This window comes from Lissotriton vulgaris, chromosome 9, assembly GCF_964263255.1.
Source record: "Lissotriton vulgaris chromosome 9, aLisVul1.2, whole genome shotgun sequence".
In the NCBI taxonomy this organism is placed as follows: Eukaryota; Metazoa; Chordata; class Amphibia; order Caudata; family Salamandridae; genus Lissotriton; species Lissotriton vulgaris.
Genome location: NC_141697.1, coordinates 717392785 through 717414404, shown reverse-complemented (window position 1 = coordinate 717414404; position 21620 = coordinate 717392785). Strand labels below are relative to the sequence as shown.

The 21620-nt window shown below is 44.6% G+C and overlaps 1 protein-coding gene across 6 annotated transcripts in view; it reads right to left on the bottom strand.

The window, feature by feature from the left end:
* Positions 1–291: 291 nt before the first annotated feature.
* Positions 292–21620, bottom strand: part of RELB (RELB proto-oncogene, NF-kB subunit) — an 851517-nt gene continuing 830188 nt past the window's right edge. For 3 of the 6 annotated variants that reach the window (XM_086938449.1, XM_086938452.1, XM_086938450.1), the window contains one exon: positions 292–3515. In XM_086938449.1, coding sequence (XP_086794575.1) covers positions 3094–3515 — 422 coding nt within the window. In that variant the 3' untranslated portion in view covers positions 292–3093. The remainder of the gene's footprint in view (positions 3516–21620) is intronic. The other 3 variants (XM_086938451.1, XM_086938448.1, XM_086938447.1) reach the window with 1 other exon arrangement.

The following is a 21620-nucleotide window of genomic DNA, read 5'->3' as shown; positions in this document are numbered from 1 at the left end:
CCTCATGGCTTCCAAAGTATGCTTCTTCCTTGATTCTTAGGCACTGTAGAGGTTACAGCTGGAAACAGACCGTCTATGTCATACCAGAAAATTCGAATTTCACTTTACAAAATGCTCTATCTCTTGTCTGGGCTGTTTCGACTCCACAAAGAGCCATTCTTGGAGATATGACTTCCCCAAGAGAAGTGCACAATAACCTGTAAGACGTCTATCAATAGACTTTTCATTGTTACTCTAAAAAAATTTCAAAAGGGTGATAAAATGAAGGTAAACAGGATTAGGACTACCAAATAAATTAAAGGGAGCAATTTTAATTCCAAATTAGACTGCAGAACAAATCACTTTGTAGCGAATACAAGATTGCCCCAGATAAATTCACCACTGGGCATCAGGACCCTATGCAATGCATTAGTGCAATTCTTTTACACTTTAATAACTTCAAAACATGAATCGCCCCTGACACTAAGTTTAAAAAAAAGACTTTTCAATACCGTACATTTTGCAAGACATGCGCCTATGATGGTGGTGCATACGCCGGGTTCCCAAATTAAATTGTTTACCCATGTAGATTCAGCAAAAAGAGCCGCAAATATTTCAGAGTATACATTGTTATCACGACCGTAGACAAATAAAAAGTTACAAGCAAAATTAAAGGCGCCCCTCCTTTGCTTGTATTATAGGGGACTGAAGTTACTATGATTAGGCAAATAGTTGGCTAAAATAGCTATACCAGAATGCCTGGATGAAAATAGTAAAGGCTAATTAATGAAGGCACAAACATTGAAGTTTTTTAGGTGCGAAAGGCCTTCTCCTAATAAGTGGACATTAAGTTCAGCAGGGGAAATAAACCCCTCATATTCTTATAAACGTAAAGTTGCTTGTGATACTTCCAACATGCACATGCAAGCTTAACCGGTCTACACATGCTTACTTGGCTCACTAACTCGCTCTGGTGGAATGCACTTTGAGGACCAGTGTGACCTGCAGTTGGGGAAATGGGAACACACCCCTTTATAGGGTTCACTTCACCAAGTCAATGCTAGAATTATGGAATAGCCACCACATTTGCAACTGTCCGAATACTAAAACTAGTGCTTCATAAGATAAGCACGATTGGGATCATCGATAAGCAAACACATTTTTATCTTAATATTGCTTGACAATATAGCCATGCAATAGACACAATCGAAATGAATGCTCATTTATACAATCAAATAAGATTTGCCAAGTCAACGGGATGACAATGGTGCTTTATAGGTTCAAGCAAGGAAACAGCAGTAATTCCGACACAAACATTACACAGCACATGATCTTGAGACACACCAGGAGGATGCATAGTGTTTTATCCAGGGCAATGCAGAAGGTAAGCTAGACTCGATCATTTAATATACAAAAATGCTTTGAAACCAACAGTTAAGAATACACATTGACAACATCCTCATTAGAGACCCTAATGTGGGAAGCAACATAGACAATCCAATTCTAAGTGGTGTCCAGAGAGACTAGGGAAAGAGCACCAATCTTCCTCAAATGCAAATGATAGTAAACACAGAGTATTGAGTCTATCAGCTAGTGCACAAACAAAGTTACAGGCAGCATCATAACCTCAGGCAAGGCACCTAAAGCATTGAGGGACCCATTCTTCAGTATCGTTTTGGGATTAGTGTAATTATTGGCGGAAGTTGTTCATGTGTGCTTTAATGGTCAAAAGGCTATGGAGTATTTTAATCATAGTAATCTTTACAGGTGGTAATGCTGAGTAGTGTAGGTATACGAAAATACCTCGAGGGCAGTCCCAAAGATAAATGCTTCCGCATTTCCTTAGACTGGGACCGTCTAGAATCTGGTTATAACTTTCTTGACTGCAAAAAACTGAGTCCCCTTAGCTTGGATTGAAAAACACACATCTGGAAAACCATAATTGTTCAAATGAACATTTTTAAAGTGCTATGCAAAAAAATAGAAAGTCCCCCAGAACAAAATGGATAGTTCCTGATTCTAATGGATGACCAACAAAGACAAAAGAGGTGGGAGAATATATGTGAGAGGGGCAGGGGATTGTTTGAGCATTCAGAGTCAGTGCAGAATCTAACACAATGAGCTCTACATCCTCAGTAAGTCGGATGAGTTAGAATACATGTGGAAATAAGAGAACGGAGATAAAACTACTGCAGACCAGAAGATGGTTCTGATAAGCAAGAAGAAAGTCACCACGCCAGAAACCATATAGCTACGGTTCAGACAGCAATCCCTACATGTACACATTTGTCTGTGAATTGTCTAGGATGATAATTTGCTACCATGGTTTACCAAACTACTTAGGTTTGCTGAACAGCAGCCAGGCCCCTTTCTTTAAATAATAAAGCATACATATTTCATTGAGTGCACTTAAAAGGTATGGCCTTAATGCACTGGAAATGCATGTCCTTCATTTACCCGCAGTACAGGCACAACACATCCACGCACAAAACCTTCTTTCCTACTCCCAACTTTTTTTTTAATTATTCTCTGGAAGGCTCAGCTCTACTGATAATAAAGGCACTAATGGTCCCTATTAAGATTCAACATTTCAGCACGATAAGGGAGGTTACGGACATGTCGACATCGTGGGTTTCGGAAAAGAGCAGTTTCATCTCCATTTTGTTCTTACAAAGTTTTCAAATCTGTGCGTGCCTATAACTACGTTGCTGGAAATGATTAAAAAATGTTTTAATTTAAAACTGTGATCGGAGACATAAGGAAACAGATCTTAAGATCACAAGATGATTAATAGCATATACACATAGTGAACACACATAATGGAAACAGCAAATGTACACAGCCTAGTAGCTTGCAGTGATCCTAAACAAGGATCTGAATGGGCCACTGAATGAAACACAATCCAGTAACCAATTTCCATACCATGTACTGCCCAGCAAAGTAAAGCCTCCCATCACCTTGGCCAAAGGGGCTTATGTTGCCAGGTACTTTGTACTAATTGTACTAAAGGGAAAGCTTCGGTCTCGGGTTAGCGTTTTGGTTGTAGCCATAGAGGCAGTGAGGTCATAGGTGAGCAGCTTTGGAGCCACAGTTTCACAAGCAGAGTTGCTATTGCTACGTTAGTTCCTTCTGTTCTTGGTGCTCCAGGCATGCCTGGAACTCACAGTCCTCCATCTTGTACTGACTTAGAAACATGCTGTTGGCTATGAGGCTTGCAGTCTGTAGATGATCTGCATCACTGTTTAATGCAATGTTCTGGGAGGACGATTCCACTACAGGAAGAAGACACTGGGAGGGCTCAAAGTCCATAATGAAGTTTTGAAAGGATCCAGGGAAGTTCCTCATTGACAAATCAAGGTCAGAGCTCAGTCCGTTGTCTTCAGAGTGATAAAGGTTCATGTGATCCGAACCTGAGAAATCGAGGAAATCCTCCAGAGTACTTTCCACTGGCACTTGGTTCATAATGTCCTCAACATAGGTGAAGGCGTCTTCATACCCTCCGGAATGAACTGGAAGTCCAATAGATGGCAAACACACTGAATACAAGGAAGGAACGAGAAGAAAATATGAGAGAGTGGACTGACAGTAGTTATATATTATTACATCGTGCCTGGAGTAATCGCAATGTGCAAAGGACCTTGAATAATAAGACCTGTATCTGCAGCCTTCACAGAAACACTGACATGAATTACTAATGACCTGATCATGAGTGGGCTTATATTACTGCTCATATTAGAATTCAGAGCACTGGTGACTGTCATTACTGTATCCCATCTGCAAGTTTTCCCTGGCAACTTTTGAAAGGTCAGTCTGCAGACATGTGAAATTCAATTGGGTAATCGCTACACTACATGTTTTGCCCCATTTTGCAAGTGAAAACTCAGAATACAAAGCATTCCCTCGAGGTGTCGGTATTTACGAAGCGCAGTAAATACCTATCTGCCTCACTCGTGATCATCTCAAGCAAAGAGAAGGGACGTAAAAGACACCAGTTTAAAAACATACATGGCGAATGAACAAAGAGCAATGCTTGGAATGCCTACCTGCCCTTGCGTCCAATGGAACATTCAGCCTCAATTCAGAAATCTTTAAACCTAGCAAAGGAAAATGTTACTTACATTGTGAGCATCTGTTTGTAACCTATGATACTGTAGGCTCACATGCTCTGCAAAATCATGCCATCTAGTGTTGGGCTCGGATGTTTACAAGTTGTTTTTTCTTCTAAGACATTTTTAGGTTTCGCCTAAGTGAAAGCTGCGCACTGCGCAGCTTTTCGCACAGGCGAAAACCTAATGAGAATAACTATGTGGCTTGGGAATCCGCCCTCTGTTCCATTGGCTAGCTCCATAAATGGAGGCTAGCCATTGGAACAGAGATCTGTCCGTCATGGCCGAACCAGATTCGTGGGCGTTCCCGCGATTTCTTCCCTCTGCACCCTTTTCTGATCGTCATCGCGGCGGTGGGTGTGTGCTATTTTTTTTTCTTCACAGCTTTGTTTTCCACCATTTCAGAAGTGTCCTTTGCAGGGGTGGGTTGCGCGATGTCCCGCTCTCCGTTCCTGTCCCCCCTCCCGCTGTCCGTGTGCCCGTTCCTGCCCCTCCTCCCGCTGTTCGTGTTCCCGCCCCCCCTCCCGCTGTCCGTTCCGCCCCCCCCGCTGTCTGTGTGCCCGTAGGTGCTTGTTTTTTTATTCACGATGCCGCTGGAGAAAGGTTGTGCTGCTCCCCCTCCCCTCTCGTTGTGCTTGTTCTTTACTTTCTTTCGCTTTTGGTGTTGTTTCAGCATTTCTTGTTTATTTATTTCGAGGGAGCCCACCCCATATCTGTTGCCGTGTGAAAATCACCGCCTTGGTCGGCCCGATACAACCCCCTGACGTCCTTCCCCGGGCCGCGCTGTGATTGGCTGCCGGCCCGGGAAACCCCTGTGACGTCATTCCCCGGGCCGCGCTGTGATTGGCCAGTGAACGTCAGACGGCTTACTTGATTACATGGAATCCACATTCGTGAGAACAAGGATTATGCTGCAAGGGGGCAGTGGAAGTCTGCCGGGTTACTTGGATACGTTTTGAAAAGGATGTCCTCATCCGTCCAGGTCTGCTCCATTGTGCGCACGCTTGTCTGAGAGAATGTCAGTATTTGACAGTTCTCATTAGGCCGTGTACGTCCCTGAGTGCTCGATGCCGGCCGGTGAACCGGCTACAGTGTGTTTTGAGAGGAGAGTGAAAAAACCTGGCAAGGATTCCATGGGTATAGGTGCAGGCAACGGGATGGTATCTCCACTATTAAACCTTAAATCTTATAGTTAGAATTAATATACATACATAGCTACATGAAATATTCATTTTACACTTAAACTTATTATCATGTACTAGCAATATAAACCACCAAATCACCAATGCGTTGTATGAGGAGAATAGAAACCCAGGCAAGGAATCCAGACACCTCGTTAATTTCTCCATATGGAGCTTAATACATTGAAGTTCGAGGGTGAATTAGTGTACTTACATTTGTTAATAAATTAAATGAGTGTCCGCGGGACTGGGGCGGAAAGCACTGGGCAGGACAGGTCTCCCTGCCTTTCAATCGCAGTGCCCGCTGTGGAGGCAGAATGTGGGGCCTCCACACTCACCGCAGGTTCAGTCCTTGTGGTTGTTTGGGTTACCCGGGCCAGTGTGGGAAAGGTGGAAGGAAGCATCGCTGCCTCAGCCCCTCCTGCACCCACCCCGGCCAGCTATGAGCGCACATGTTGGTTTTGAAAAAATGACCGCTGTGACACTTTTCGCATATGGAATTCACTGTGTACGCATGTACACGAGAGTGATTTCAGTACTAACACACCAGAACACATTAAACAAACTGCTCTCTTGTATGAAAAAACTTTGCATATCACAATTGGCACACTTTTTAAATTCTGCACGCTACATCCTCCGGCTAGCGCCTTTTGAAGCATATTTACACTTGTCAAAGTAGTCATTGTTTGCGCGTCTGTTAAGTAGGCCGGAGCACCGATGCAGTTTTGAAACATTAAACAATTGTGTGTGTGACTAAGGGGCGTGTGAGTGCGACTCTGGGGTCTGTCAGCTTGTGCCATGAGCACCACGGCCGGGTCACGTCCATGAGAGTGAGGGCTGTTGCCCACTACTGTTGATGTGACCTTATGACCAAAGCTGCCATCTTTGGGGCTCGGGCGTTGGCTCAACATCCAGTGGTTCTGAGGAAATCAATTAATCTCCCTGTTCGCATCGCATCCCCCCCCCACCCCCAAAAAGCCTTGTGTAATGTAACCCAATGCTCATTTAAAGCCCTATGATGCCTTTGGGCCAAGTTCGCACTATATAAAACTGCAAAAAAATACATTCTTGAAGGTTTGCCAAATACGATGAAACTCTCACGTGGGGTCAACAAGCGGGGCAGTTTTCAAACCTTCACCGCCCATTGTGCAGCAGCTGCTCAAAGTTGCATTGTTGCTTAACTCTTTATTTGTGACTGGCTCACTACATTTCTTCAACATCCATCCCTCATTCAAGTGAATTGCTTCTTCAGCAGAGATAATAGCGCTTCAGAATGATAGCAGAAGGAAATGTTGCTAAAACACTTGCGTCATAAGTTCTCTTCAGTCGCTATGTGCTGTGATCCTACGCAGGTCCCATGTTATGTGCAGCACCTTATACTCTTCCTGCTATTTTTCGATAGCCAATACCAATCTGCTATCAGGGATATGTATTTTTGTGTGGCAAATTATGGGTAAATCACTAAATCTTCCAGTGTCTCTAAAAAATATTCCTGTGTCCATATATAATGTAATTGTTGCTCATGTAAAGTGTTCAGGTCGAGTTCACGATATATAAATAGAACTGCAAAAAAAAGTATGGTCAAATCGCGATTGTTTCGAAAGCCAAGAGGTCATACTGCTATTCAGCCGCCGTTCTTCACACAGTTTGTTTACGTAGTCATTTACATGCCCAAGGTGCAGGGCTTTCAAAAGGTCTGCAGGCCAGGCAGGCGCTTAGATGTTTTCAAAACTGTTACACCATGGTTTACAGTGAACAGACAACACAGAACTGGAAATGCGCTAGGCTAACAGGCATGAATGAGGCTGCCTAAAGGCCTGATGGGAAGCGCAGGAATAGAGAGCAATACAATTGGTATAGTGCAAGGGCGTTGTCACAGTCAACTATTCATGGTTGGTATTATGTGTGACTGGAAGGCTCTGTACCTGCCGGCATTGCAAAGGGGCCATGGCTGGTATTAACGAGTGCTGGTCGTCTGCTTGACTGGCACAGTGCAATGTTGTCTTTATTGCAAGGATAGCAGAGAGGGCTTAGAGCTGCACGAGCATTGGTGCACAAGGCCAAATTTGCACACAAATGTCACTAGGGCTGATGATGTGAGGCAGCTTGAAGGACTGTCTGTGTAATGCTGTCTATACAAAGCTACCTGTTGGGTCTCTGCCTAAGGCGATCTCTTTACATTTATCAATATATAACCACAATAGATAGTCCAGTGAAAAGCAAATAAGGAATATAACGAAGAAACCCTCATTCGGGTGTGTATATTACTCGGTCAGTATGTGATGTTTGTTTACATAAAGGACGCAAAGTCCTCAATCACCCTAGCATGGCACGCTTCAGCATAAGGCTGGCTCCTCGCTCATACTACGCGCAGGAGATGTGCACTCCGTACGCGTGCACATCTCCTGTCCCTGGAGGCTGGTAGCGTGCGCAGCACGTGCTTTCAGTTTCCCTTCCCCCGTCAGCTCTACGGAGACAGCTTGTTATTAAACTTTCAGCGCGAGTGGTTTTTTTTCAAAGACCATACACTGTGACTCCCTCGCGAAGCCGTTTTATGGATTTGTCTTTCACACAACGTCCACACTACGTCAAGTGGGTTATTTTTAAAGAGGCCCTGTCATATTAAGTACATACAGATTTTCATTTAAAAATACTTCTTTTCTCTACAGTGGATATGGCGCTGGAGAAGAGGTCAGAAGCTGCGTGGGTCTCAAAGATTAAAATATGGGCCGGCAAGGATGGCTCCTCGTTGACAGCCGTTGCATTATCTAGTTTATGATTATCCATTTGTACATGGCTCTGTCTGTCTGTGTGCACGTGGGTGGCTCTGTCTGTCTATGTGCGCGTGGGTGTCTCTGTGTGCGCATGGGTGGCTCTGTCTGTGTGCGCGTGGGTGGCTCTGTCTGTCTGTGTGCGTGTGGGTGGCTCTGTCTGCCTGTGTGCGCGTGGGTGGCTCTGTCTGTCTGTGTGTGCATGGGTGGCTCTGTCTGTCTGTCTGTGAGTGCGTGGGTTGATGTCTGTCTGTGTGTGCGTGGGTGGCTCGGTCTGTTTGTGTGTGCATGGGTGGCTCTGTCTGTGTGTGCATGTGTGGCTCTGTCTGTGTGTAGGTGGCTCTGTGTGTGTGTGGGTGGCTCTATGTGAATGACTGTGTGGGCGGCTCTGTATGTGTGTGTGGGTGGCTTTGTGTGGGTGGCTCTGTGTGGGTGCAAATGCAATAGGTCTCGCATTTGCGAGCGATTAAGCTGTTGGCATTGTAAATGACAATGTCATTTATTTATGTTTTCAAAACAAAAACATAAATAAAAATAATGTCATAAGCAATGCCAATAGGTCTCGCATTTGTGAGAGATTAAGCTATTGCCATTGTAAATGACAATGCCTTTTATTTATCCGTTTTCAAAACCAACACATAAATAAAAAGTTTGTCATTTACAATGCCAATAGCTCAAACTTTTGCAAAGGCGAAACCGTTGCATTGTAAAAGCTTGTTTGTCATGAGATGTGCTTTCACTCCACCCTTGGTTCTTTTGGTTCACAATGCATATGAGCACCAACTCCATCTTGGATTGTTTTTCCACAGAGGGTGAGTGTGTTGATGGGGTGTCAAATGGAGCATAGCTTGGTGCACTATGCATATTATGCAGTGAGAACTGGGTAATAAAGGAAGAGACATGCAATCAGCCCAAGTTTCTGGAGAAGAGTGCGACAGAATGTGAACATACACCGCAACGAACACATGCTTAGAGGGTAAGTACCATATTCCATTCGTAGCACGAGTGGCCGTGGATACACATGCTCTGCAGTGACTGTAAATATGCACCATTCATAAGTGGTGGTTAGCGAGTAAATAATGTAAATGTCTGGAGCAAAGTTCTTAAAACTGTCTAACCAACCGTAGCCTATTGTCAGACTAAGATGCCCATGCAATAATGGTTGGTATAAGTGTATGGGTTAACAAGGTGGCCACTTGGCAGATGTCAACTACCAGGATGTTTCCTGCTATCCGGGTCTTACCTGAGGGCAAGGCCCCGGGTCCAGATGGCATTCCGAGGGACCTGTTAAAAAATGAGGCCGACTTATGAGCCCCCTTGCTTATGCAGCACTTTAACGTGGCAGCTAGAGGGAAGTTACCCACTAGCTGATAAAGTTCCACCATAGTACCGGTTTTGAAGAAGAGGTGCAGGACTGATCCTGCCTGTTATCGTCCTATATGTTTGGTGGACAGTGAGGTCAAGGTCCTGGAAAGGGTTTTGTTTGATAGCTTGGCATCGTGGACTAATCAGGGGAATATTCTTACAGAGATTCAGTATAGGTTTAGACACGACCAGGGGACAGTAGATCAGACCCTTAACCTCATGTTGTTGACAACTAGGTATACTAAAGCAAGAGGTGGGTCAATTCACCTGGCCTTCATGGACCTTAGTTCAGCCTTCAATCATGTTAACAGATCTAAGTTGTGGGCTGTACTTGGGTCTATGGGCGTCGAGCTGGCTCTGCTCTATTTGTTGCATGCCCTTCATGACAGCCTTTCCGCCACGGTTAAATTTGGACCGGAGGGGTAGTGTACTTTGCACTGGAACTGAAGAGAGGGGAGCACCAGGGGTGTATTTTGGCCCCCTTTCTCTTCACTATTTACATTAATAATTTGAAGAGGGCTTTGTTGGATCATGAACTTGATGTTGCATTTGTAGGTGCTCACTGATTACCAGTTCTTTTATCTGCGGACAATGCTGTCCTCATATCTAGGACCACTAACGCATTGCAACGATTAATAGATCTGTTTGCAGGGTAAATTGAAGGTCTGGACCTCACCACAAATCATTCTAAATCCCATGTGATAGTGGTGCATCCTAGGAACATCAGGTCTAAAAGCTTTGCATCAAAGGGTCATCCTATTTCTAGGGTGGAGCACTTTTCTTATTTGGGGATTCTCCTAGACTCCAGGCTCCACTGATGAAGAAAAACTCACTTAAATTAAAATCGGCTTCCGGGGGTTTTGCCCTTTTAGCTAGACGCTTTGGCCAAACTAGCATAGAGGCAATGTTAAAGGTCTACTAGCCCAAATGTGTGACACTGGCCAGCTATGGTAGTGAGATTTGGGGTTATTTATTGTGCCCTCAGCTTCAGGTGGTTAAAAACTATTTTCTTATGGGCCTCTTCAATGTTCATCTAAGCACTCCTTCAGAAATGTTGCATGAGGAATAGGCATTGGTTTGGATTGCCTTCGTCCCCTGATTTTCTGGCTATCAGTCTGCTTGAAAAAAGATTTCTCGCTTAATAGACTCATAATACAAGGCTGTATTGTGTTGGATGAGTATTTCTTTGTTAGCCTATATCAAGCATGCTTTTAAGTCTTTGGGTCGACCCGAGCTGTTCTCCAACCCTGAAGGGATAGTCAGGAGGGATATTCCCTCGGTAAAACAGGCTTTTTTTTCCGAAAAGGCTGCTTCAAAGCGGGAGGCCCTAGCCCTTCATATTTATTATGATTAAGACAGTGCAGGGCATGGAACCCTATTTATTGCGGGAAATGTCTAATTATCATAGGATGCTCCTGACTTACTTCAGGTTTAACTTGTTTTATCAACTATTGTTATCTAGTGGGGCTAGATGTACCACCTTGGATCCTGCTCCTGCGATAACGTGTCCCTCCCGGATACTTTCCATATTGTTAATTTATGTCCCAGATTCAACCAGTTACACCACAATCTAGTCCAGCCTCTTCTGTTGAACCAGAATTTTAATCATGTTCGGTAGGATTTTTTTTTCTCCAGATGTTAAAAAAAAAACACTTTTTTTTATTATTCAACCCATTTTTATCAGGAGTTGTTAATGGACGATGACGATGTATTATAGATTGCTTCTTTTAACTGGAGAGCTGACCTTTTTATTTGATGAGATGGTTTATTTTAATTTTATGTTTTTATCTTTTTTGTGACTTTATGTATATACTGTATTAAGTGTTGCGATATTTGGGTACTGATCCTTTAAATTGCCTGATGCATTTTCTATGTACATTTTTGATTTGGAAGAAAATCGAATAAAGTTTTTTACTTACTTACTAGCTACCAGGATGTTCCCTAAAACGTCATCCTTGCCCCTTTCTTAAGGACAGGTAAGACTTTCCCAATTTAGAGAGCAGTGAGTGCTAGCCTTTAGCTACACTAGATCTCCCCAGTGACCCTGCCTGTGAGCATTGCCTTGCAAAGCACTCTTTTTATTGGGCGCAAAGGGAGCCTGGAATGGGCTACAATAGAGATGCAGTAGGCAATCATTCATTTGAGACGCATCACAGTTCTGACGGTGAGCTGATAACTGGGCTGAAAAAGAAGCTGTTGTTTAGGGTAGGCTTTCACTGCAATTGTGTTCAACACATATCCCACGGAGGGCTGAACCTGCTGTACTAGGAGTTAGAACTTGGTGACATTTATAGTAAATCCCAAGCTGTGGAGTAGGGAGATTGCTGCTTGAGTGTGGGCTAGGCACTGCTGCCTGCTATCAATCTTGACTAGCCAGTCATTGAGGTAGGGAGAAGACGGGTTAACTGCCTTTTCACAGATGGGCAGCCACTACTGCTAGGAGTTGTGGTGATCCCAAATGGAAGTACTCAGAATTGGCAGTGTTGTCCACTTACCACATAGCGAAGGTACAGCGATCAGCAAGGTGGATGAGTATATGGAAGTAGGAGTCTTTGAAGGGATTTAAAAAAAAACATATCTGGCGTTTCAGAGGAAGCCCGTTAGTGCATTTTGGGATGTGCCCATCGCTTCTCTCTACAATACCATAAGGTTGTCTTCTAGAGGATTGCGAGGCAGGATTTAGGTGAGAGGAACAGAGAATAAGAGTGGTAATCTGATCATGGATACTTCGAGTTGCATAGGGTGCAACTTGTTCCATCACCTTTTTGGTTTGCATTTTCCAGTGTTGTTGGTCAAAGCAAGACACACAGTCCATAAAGGACGCAGGGAGGCCCCTACCGTCTGGGGTGTTGAGCGGTGGTAGGTAGTCTCCTGAAGGAGCCCAGTGAAGCAGCACAATGGAGAGTCATCTAGACGTTGACTGTTCTGAAAATGTTTGTGTCAAAACTGAACCTCATGGTTCAGAGAAATGTGTAAGGAACACATCAAAGTCGAATTCCTCTTGATGTGCATCCAAACCTGATGGCATAAAAAACAAACTGAGATAGAGTTGGCACCCTTGCACGTTTTGAACCAAGGGAGGAGCCACAGCCCATCTTGTGACTGGAAAGACTTTTTTGAAGAAAAACATGTTGCAAGCAGCCAAGCCCAACACAACATGACAGGAATAGCCAGAGTCTGTGTATCTGCACCCACACATGCTACTAAGATATATTTAGCTGGAGTTGAGCCCTGCAAAGTAGGAGATCTCTCTCAAAGTGAATTAATCGATTGACAAGAACTGGCATATTTATTGTGAATCAGGATAATTTACTTCACTGTGACATTTTTATCATCCTGGAACCTTTCATATGTTCTCATGTGTTGCATTACACCGGCACCTAGTGGGTCAATTGAGAACAGTCATATATATTTTTAAATAGCCAATCAGGACATTTCTGTGATCAAAGGTGATTATCTGATTTATTAACTTCAATTGACCGACCTTGACCACACAATCCATAAAGGAAAACACACTCAATAGTATTTCAGATGTTTGCAGTGTAAATTTGTGCAGTGGCATGACAGCTGGACCCGCTGAGGTGATGAATTGTTTGGATTATTTACTATTTAGATTTCGTCTGCATGCTTGAGTCCACAAGAATGTCTTTGAGGAGGCCATATCTCATAACAGTTCCAGATTTAATAGGCTATATGATGATGGAGTCAAATGCTGGTCAGCCACTCTGGAAATGGGGAAGGAAGGAAAAAGAGTGCACATACATATATTTTCAGTTCCCAGTTTGTAAGAATTAACACCTTGGGGCTTATTATGACGGGCGGACAACACCGTTGCAGATACGGGTCCGACCGATGTCTAGTCGGCGGTACCGACCGCCTATTTATGATGCAACCGCACCACTCACATTTAACTATGGAAGCATGTTCTACGGCTGTAAATGGCCGTAGCAAAAACTCCCATAGGGAAATGGGGAGTTCTGTCCATCCGTGCAACGCGTGGCAGGCCCCTCCTGGTGCCTGCCATACAGTGCAGGGATCAACAAAGGGACACTCGGAGGTCGCAAACAAAAGGGGGCCAGGCTAGGGGCCCTCAAATTTGCTCTACGACAGGCTTTCCATGTTGGAAAGCCCGGCATAGAAAGCCTGCTGGAAACAGAGCATCGTAATCTGGACTGCTAGGCGTAAAATGCCATCCATATGGATTACGGGCCAGTATCCGACTGGCTAACGGGCTCTTTGAGCTTGTCGGAATCCAGCTGGAATTACAGGTCGGTTTCACTTCTGACCGCCTAAATTGTAATTCGGCAGTCGAAAGTGAAACCGACGATCTTGGTTAGAAAGCCTCCGACCTAAGGTTGGAGGCTTTCCGACCGAGATCAAAGTCAGCCCCCATGTGTTGTTTTTATGTACTTAGTAATACTATTAACAGGGGTACAACGAAAATGCAATTCCTAAAGCAGGAACACCAAAAAACAGACAGATGTCTACAGAGTACTAGCTACAACAACAGATAGAAGTTACCTCTGTAAACCTGATGTATCTTATATCATAGTAGAAAAAGAAAAATAAGCAGATCAACCTTTACAATTATAACTAAAGCTTGGTAACTTGGGCAGTTCTAGGGCAAGGCAGTACTAGACACTGGCAGCGCATCACTAGAGTAACAATATTTGTTGGGCGCATAGAATAATCCAAAGTACATCAGTAAGGTTCACTCCTTTTATTTGAAATATAGAACTATTATGTATAAACTATATATTATTGTCATTAAATTATACATTCATTCTGGTATTAAAACCGGTAGCAAACCTCTATGGTTACAATATAAAGATAACTTAGCATCATTCTTGCTGTTGAGCCAATTTGACAGCTTTCAGCGAACACATGTTTTTTAGGCAGAATATGCCACTTCTTCGGAGCTAGTTACATGTCTGTAGTGTATCGTACGAAAAAGGTTTCCCAATACACATAAATTAAGTTGTGTGTGGATCAGTTGATTAAATGTCGAGTTTAAAGCGGTTTCCCAGGTAAACTTCACCTAGTTAAGAAGAGGTCAGCGTAGATCAAGAGGGATTCTTAGTTCTAATCAGGATAGAGGCGGAAGCTTCAATAGGAATCTTCCTTGCAGCTCGAACTACAGTTTATATGATGGGGTCAGACTCCTGGTGAAATTCCAGGCAGTAATGCTCACAGTTAGGACGTATGTGTCTCTAAGAGGATGGGTAACCATAATAGTGCAAATCACTTGTAGACCAAACGTACATCAACTGGGGTATAACAGGCTTAAGAAAATATAGAAGGAATGTTCTCTAAGGTGTCCTTATCGATCTGGAGCTTTACTAGATAGATGGCACCAAAACCCCACCAGGGAATAAATGAGACCCAAACATTGGCAGAAATGGGCGGCCGGGTGTCATTTCACCATTGAAAATCCTAGCACCATACCTGTCCCGCTAGAAGCAACTAAGAACCAGAAAATCTTTTTGAAAAATTCAAATAAACATTAGCACATCAACCCAATATTTGAAGATCTAAATGTCAGATGGCGAAGTTTATTAGATTCACCTTTGGCATACCAGGATTGGCTGTATCTGGAAGAGGATATACTTTATCAATCCTCTCCAAGAACCACCAATAATCCCCCTCAGCAACAAATACATTGGGGGAACAGCATTAACCTGGTCTGGTCCTTTTTGCAACAACACAGCTTTCATCAAAATACATGTATGAATATCCTGCTTATTGTGCTACTGGACCAATCACTTCTCCCAATAATGCGTGGAACACAGTGGAGCCACCTCGAATTGAATAGAGAAAGCCTGAATTAAAACAGTGGAAATCAAAAGTGTTCTCTCTTCTACAACTTCAGAGAATGCAGGTGCTTATGGTGATTTTGACCACTACCCAAGGATGTATATATCAGAATGGTGCTGGCAGACCGGCTGTGTGTTTCCTTCCCCGATTGTTTACATTTCTTAAATTTACTAAAGAATGTTAGGTTGACTAACTCTGGGAATGCATCTGAGTTTTGAGTGGGACAGAACTTGAAAGCGCTTGCCAAGAACCAACAAACCAAAGGATTGCTCCTTGACGAGGAGTGCCAATAAGCACAAAAACGTGTTCGAGAATATCCAACACCCCCTGTGCCAATTCTGGGTGTCAAACACTTGATTAAATGTGAGTATAAACACTATTGAGTACAGAATCTAATGGAATGCACCAGAGGAACGGTGCCTGGCGGTAGTGTGTCCCTCCTTCACTGTTTACATTTCTTAAAGGATGGTGGGTACACACCAAGGGAATGCATCTATGCGCTTGGAGTAGGACAGCACCCAATATACTGAAAGCAGCTCCACAAGCTCCCTTGAACGAACGGGTTGCCGCTTCCTGATTAGTATAAATTAGCATGAAACACATGTACAAGGATATCCACAACTGCTGTGATAAGGCTGGGTGGCGAACACTTGATTAGCTCTACTGAGGACTGCATCTACCAGAATGTATTGAAAGGTCTGGTGCATATAGACAGGCAGTGCACTCCCATCCATTGATTAAAATGTGCATATTGGTGTATCAACTGTGAATGGTTGGTAAGAAAACAGGAGTACCAAATCAGAAATATTCATTTGCTGCTCCAAAATAGAGATAAGGCGGCTCTGATCAACTGTATTGAAAGCTGCCAGGAGACAAAGTTCTACTCCACAAAACAATACTTGATGTAGGCTGCCTTACATTTTTAGAGTGGCTACCTGTAAGAAGGTAGGGTCCTTCTGCATGGTTACCCCCACTTTTTGCCTGGTGTGGTTATGGTTTCTGACAAGCCGACTAGGATCCTGCTAATCAGGACCCCAGTCTCTGTGCTTCCTCCCTAAATTGGACATGGTGAGCACTGTGATACACTCCAGATTGGCTACTGGTGTACCCTTGTAAGCCCCCAGTATATGTCAGTAAGGTACCCAGGACATAGGTACAACAGGGGTCTCCCATGGGCTGAAGCATGTATTATGCCACCCATGAGAGACCACTCAAATTGTGTCTGCAGGCCTGCCATTCCAGCCTGTATGAGCTGGTGCAAGCACCACTTACGACAGTTATAAATTTCCCTATAGCTGAGGTCACTACACTTAAAACCTATAAGTCACCCCTAGGGCATGCCTTTCAATCTTGAAGGCAGGGTGCTGGGTTCTAAGTGTGAGGGTGCCCCTGCATGATCGGGGCACCCCTACAACCTTCGGAGTGTGAGTGCATCAGCCATTAAGACATATAGAGAGGCCACACATCATTACACAATGACCATCTCTAAAATGGCTGTAAAGAACCCTGTCATGTTTGGTATCAAACATGTTTGAATCATACCCCCACACCGCAAAAATGCTTTGGGGTTATGATTCCATGCCTGTAAAGCTCCTCCGGGAGGCCCTCAGTGCTCCTGGTACCAGTCTTCCAGAACACGACAGCAAGCTAGGGCTGCTGCCGACCAGAGACACGTTTTTGCCCTCCTGCTGCTGAGCCAAGCTCGACCACAGGAAGGCAGAATAAAAGATATCCTGTCACAATGAGATATGACCACCTCCCAGACAGGGGTTAGTGTATTGGGACAGGGTGGGGGCGCTTGCCAGCGCCACTAAGACTGCTTGAAGGGCACATTTGGTGCCCTCATTGCATACTTCAGTTCAAACCAGTTCAGGGAGCGGTTGGCTCCCACTCTGCTGCAAAACTGGACAAATGCTATTGGAGTATCCTCCCCACTGTCCAGCTCCTCCTCTGGGAGGAACCCCTGAATCATCCCAACACTTTCCTAAGGGTACTTAAGAGCTTACATCTGGTTGGGTCCCCAGATTCGTCATGTGATAAGATTCGGATCCCATACCACTTCAGCTTCGACCATCTGGACTTCGCTGGACTTCGCTTTGGGAACAGAGACTGCACCGGGGAAGATTTCTGCTGCTCCTGGTCGCGTCATCCTGCTGGTCTTCTGCAGCGTCTGTGTCCGTGCTCCAAACAGCTTCTTCACCTACATTGTTAACTGTTGCCAAGGCTTGTTGGGGCCCCTGCCGGTCCCAGATGTTCTGGCTCTCAACATCTGACATGAGACAACTTGTAAACGGCTCCTGGTCTTCCACAGCATTGCTTGGTCCGCACAGCTACAACTTGAAGGGCCATGTCAACCTCTCCTGCATCCCCACCATCGGTGGGCATTCGTCTTCTGAGCCTGCTGGTCACTCCTGAGTGGCATAGACTCCAGCCCTTCTGCTTGCAGGTTCTTCTCACCCTGAACCCACCTTTGGGTTCCACCGGACTCCTCTGTTTTCTTCTCCTGCAGCACCTTCCCTGAAGTCCTCCATTGTGGTCTATGGTGATTCCCATCGTCACTTGACACCTATGCACCCAGCTCCCCTGGTGTAGGTATCCTGGTTCCTGGAGTATCCATGAGTGGAGTGACTCTCCAACCTTCAATCTTCCATGGTAGTCTTCAGGGTCCACTGGGAAGGGCCCTTTTTCTTTAAAAATGCAACTGCGACTTGCCACTGGTCCAATTTCTGTCTCGCAGCCACCACTGCAGATCTTTTGTAGTCTCCTCTGAAACCAGAATAGATTGTGAAAAGTTGCCCTGGTGCTGGGCTCACTGAAACTTCAGATCCGACTACAGAACCTGCATGAGCCATCTAGCATGGGTTGAGCACAGACTGGAGGAGGCTAGCAGGCCAAGAAGCCTTAGAGTCATTCACACAGAGACCCAGGACAGAGGTTGAAACATAAGGTTCATGCCCTGAATGTCCTAAACTTGTTTGTCTGGAAGAAAGAGCACCGTATTTAGGATGGTTCAGCTGAAAGGGAGTATCTAAGAAGGAGTCAGTTGTGACTTCAGCAGGTTGACCGTGAACCCCAACAATGTCAAGAGATTCACCATCGTCTGGAGGTGGTCTGCAATGACTGTGGCGAGCCTGCCTTCAATAGCCAGTCATCAAAGGTGGGGAACACTTGTACCCCCTACCTCCTAAGAATTGAAGCGATTACCACCATTAGTTTTGTGAACACACAAGGAGTGCTGGTTAGGTCAAAAGGGAGTACAGCAAACAAAGTGCTCCTTGGCCCCAATGAACTGCAGGTAGTGTCTGGGGGCCTGCAGGACAAATATGGAGAATAAGCATCCTGTAGATCCAGTGTCACCATCCAGTCTCAGGGATCCAGGGCAAGGAGGACCAGGGCCAAGGTGAGCATTTTGAATGTGTCCTTTCACAGAAAGGCGGTGAGAAGATTAATATCTAGAATGTGAGGGAGGCATTTGACCTTCTTCTGCACAAGGGGAGAAGCAGAATACCATCCAGTACCTACTTCTGAGGCCAGCGGCCTCTCTCTGCCTCTTTTGGCCAAAACAACCTACACTTCCTGGCATAAAAGTGACATATGGTCCTCGAAGAAGTGTTCTGATGTAAGTGGCAGGTGCTGTGGTTCAAAATTAGATAGTAGGTCATAGTCTCATCGTCATCCTGCTGAAAATGGCTGATCCTGCATTCTACGGAATGGCTGTGGCCCACTATGGGTGCAATAAAGGGTTTTCATGGTTGTGGTTGAAGAGTCGGAGGACTGGGATGAGCATTCCCCTCAAGCAAGTCGTCTTTTGTTGCTTCCATAGCCCCTTTCTGAAAGGGCTGAGAAGCCTGTGTGCGGGTGGAGGAGCCTGGGGCTGCCGGTATGCCAAAGCCCTGGCATATCTGCCAAAAGGAAAAAATTGTTGAGGGGTTGCCTGACTGTAGCCAAAAGGCTCAAAGAGCGTCCCATGGCTAGGCTCTCCTTAAAACTTTATAGGGTCAAGTTTAACAGGTGGAAGCCATTGTACGACATGTCCATTAATGATGCCTCATTCATGCATGCAGCAGAGCACAACACTCATTCTCATTGCTCTTCCCATACAGTCAATGGTGTCTAGATCTGAACGAATGGGAAATTTTGCTGGATTCAGACTATCCTGAATGGGTTGGGGGTATGGAGGCAAGCATGTCTTCTCGACCTCCAAGCAAGACTGGCAGAGAAGAAAAATCACTTGTCAAAGGTATCCACAGGTTTTGATTCCCAGTCAAGAGGCGTGATTGGTAAAGCATTAGACTTTTCTCAACTGGTGGACACCTGTACCACCAAGCTCCCATGGGTTGGGAGATGAGTAAGGAAATCTGGGTTGCCTGTAGCCGGTCTAGAGAAATGGGAGACTTGTTGGTTAACTGGGGGACTAGAACATGGCTTAGACGAAGTGGCCAATAAGGTGTCAGTGAGAACTTCGTTGAAGGGTAAGAGAGGTTTGGTTGGTGACTGGTGATGCTGCTGGACCTCTGTCAGCAGATTTGTTTTGATCTCCATAGTGGGAAGGTGAAGGACAAGGACCTCGGTAACCCTCCTAATTACAGTACACAGGATGTGTTTCTACTGTTGCTGCACCAGAGGGGTTACCAACCCAGAATCGGGTGAGGTGTCTTGGCCACTGGTATCTTGTAAATCGAAGTGGCAGTTTTTATCATCAAAGGGTGAGGCAAACTCTTCCCCATCCCTATCATCTACATATAGATGGCTCTGAGCTGAGTCTGAGCCAAAAAACTGGCATGGAGTCAGAGCACAGTTACACAGAAGTGGACTCAGGACTAAGTCTGAAGTATTCCGTATATGCACATCAAGATCTGGACATGGTCTTGGTCAGGACAAAGCAGGCTCAGAGTCTGACGCCATAATAGACTGTGGTTCCTCCTCCTACATCATCAATGTTGTAGAGGCCCCATGGATTTCAGCGCTGAGCCCAAAGCCAGTACTGATACCATTGTGGAACCAAAACTGGGCTCGACTGGCACAGACAGCCCCACGGTTAACCCACTGGTGGTAAAATTACTCAAGGCCCCTGCGGTTCCTTGGGTCCCAAAGGTTCCCCAGAGGGAACCAGAAGTGTGCCAAAGATGTGCAGTCTCAAGGAACAAGAGCAACCCAATATGCCCATGTGAACTTGGGTATAAATGTTAACACTGACATTTTTTTTCACTTGGAACTCCTTGATAAACACAATCTAAATGCAGACTTCTGTACAGACAGTCTGTATACGGAAATTTATTACAAGGCAGACATGGTATTCTGTAACAACTCAGTCTTTGTTTCAAATTCAGTAACAAACAAACAACCAGTATCTCATTAATTTATTTTCCAAGTTTGACTCAGCCCAATCAAAGTTTATTTAGAGACACACAGCAAAATATCTTTTTGTATTGCAATTGTAATGAAGTGAAGTGGTGAAAATGTTTTCAAGATGCACCCAAAGTGGAAAGAAACTAAATCAGGGAAAGGAGCAAAGTGAACAACTGAGTGAACATAAATGGCAAATTGGTTTCCATGGGGAGACAGCCAGTCTCTTTACAAATGATAAGTCACAAAGGATAGATAGACAATGTGTTTCATGTACATAATTATGGTCAGTCTTCTATTTTTTGTCGAAGGCGTTTCAACACTATTGGTAGATGCTAGGGTCACATCAGGACCGAAGGATATACCTGGGGAATGTAGACTTTTTCCATACTTAGGTGTACACTTCGAAAAAAACAGTCATAGGCTCCTATGGTGAACAACAGGGCTTGAGTAATGGAGCGGGGTATGGAAGCCATCAGAACTTTTGAAAAAAGACTAGGCTCTAAATCCCCACAATCGACAGCAGCAACTTATGGGGCAGGGGTATGGGGGACAACCACGGCACTCCAACTTCAAACTTAGGAGGATAGATTCTACAAGAAACTATATGCCCTCCCTAGTCCATTTTCCAATTACAACTACCATCTTGAATTAGAAATTCCGTACCTGACCAATAATATTACGATTGCCACTGTACTTTTGAGGCATTCGATCTAGTGCAGGGACACACTGAACCTGACCCAGGTCATAATTAAAAATTGTATAGATCTGGGTAATACTTGTAAATCCCCTGGCTCGGTTATGTGAGATCTTCATTGATGTCACTGGGATTGGGAAAACTTTTTGTTAACCCGAGTTTGTGTAATAGGATAACGAAGTGAAAATTGGGGCCATTATTTTTAGCAAAACTGACACATGAGCACAACATGTAAATTGCTCCAAAGCAGTGATGTTGTACCATACCTCTCCAAGAATACCATCTGGGGGTTTCTTATACTTAGAGCATATAAGACACTTGCAGCACAAATGTATCCTGAATAGTTGTCGACTAGATCAAA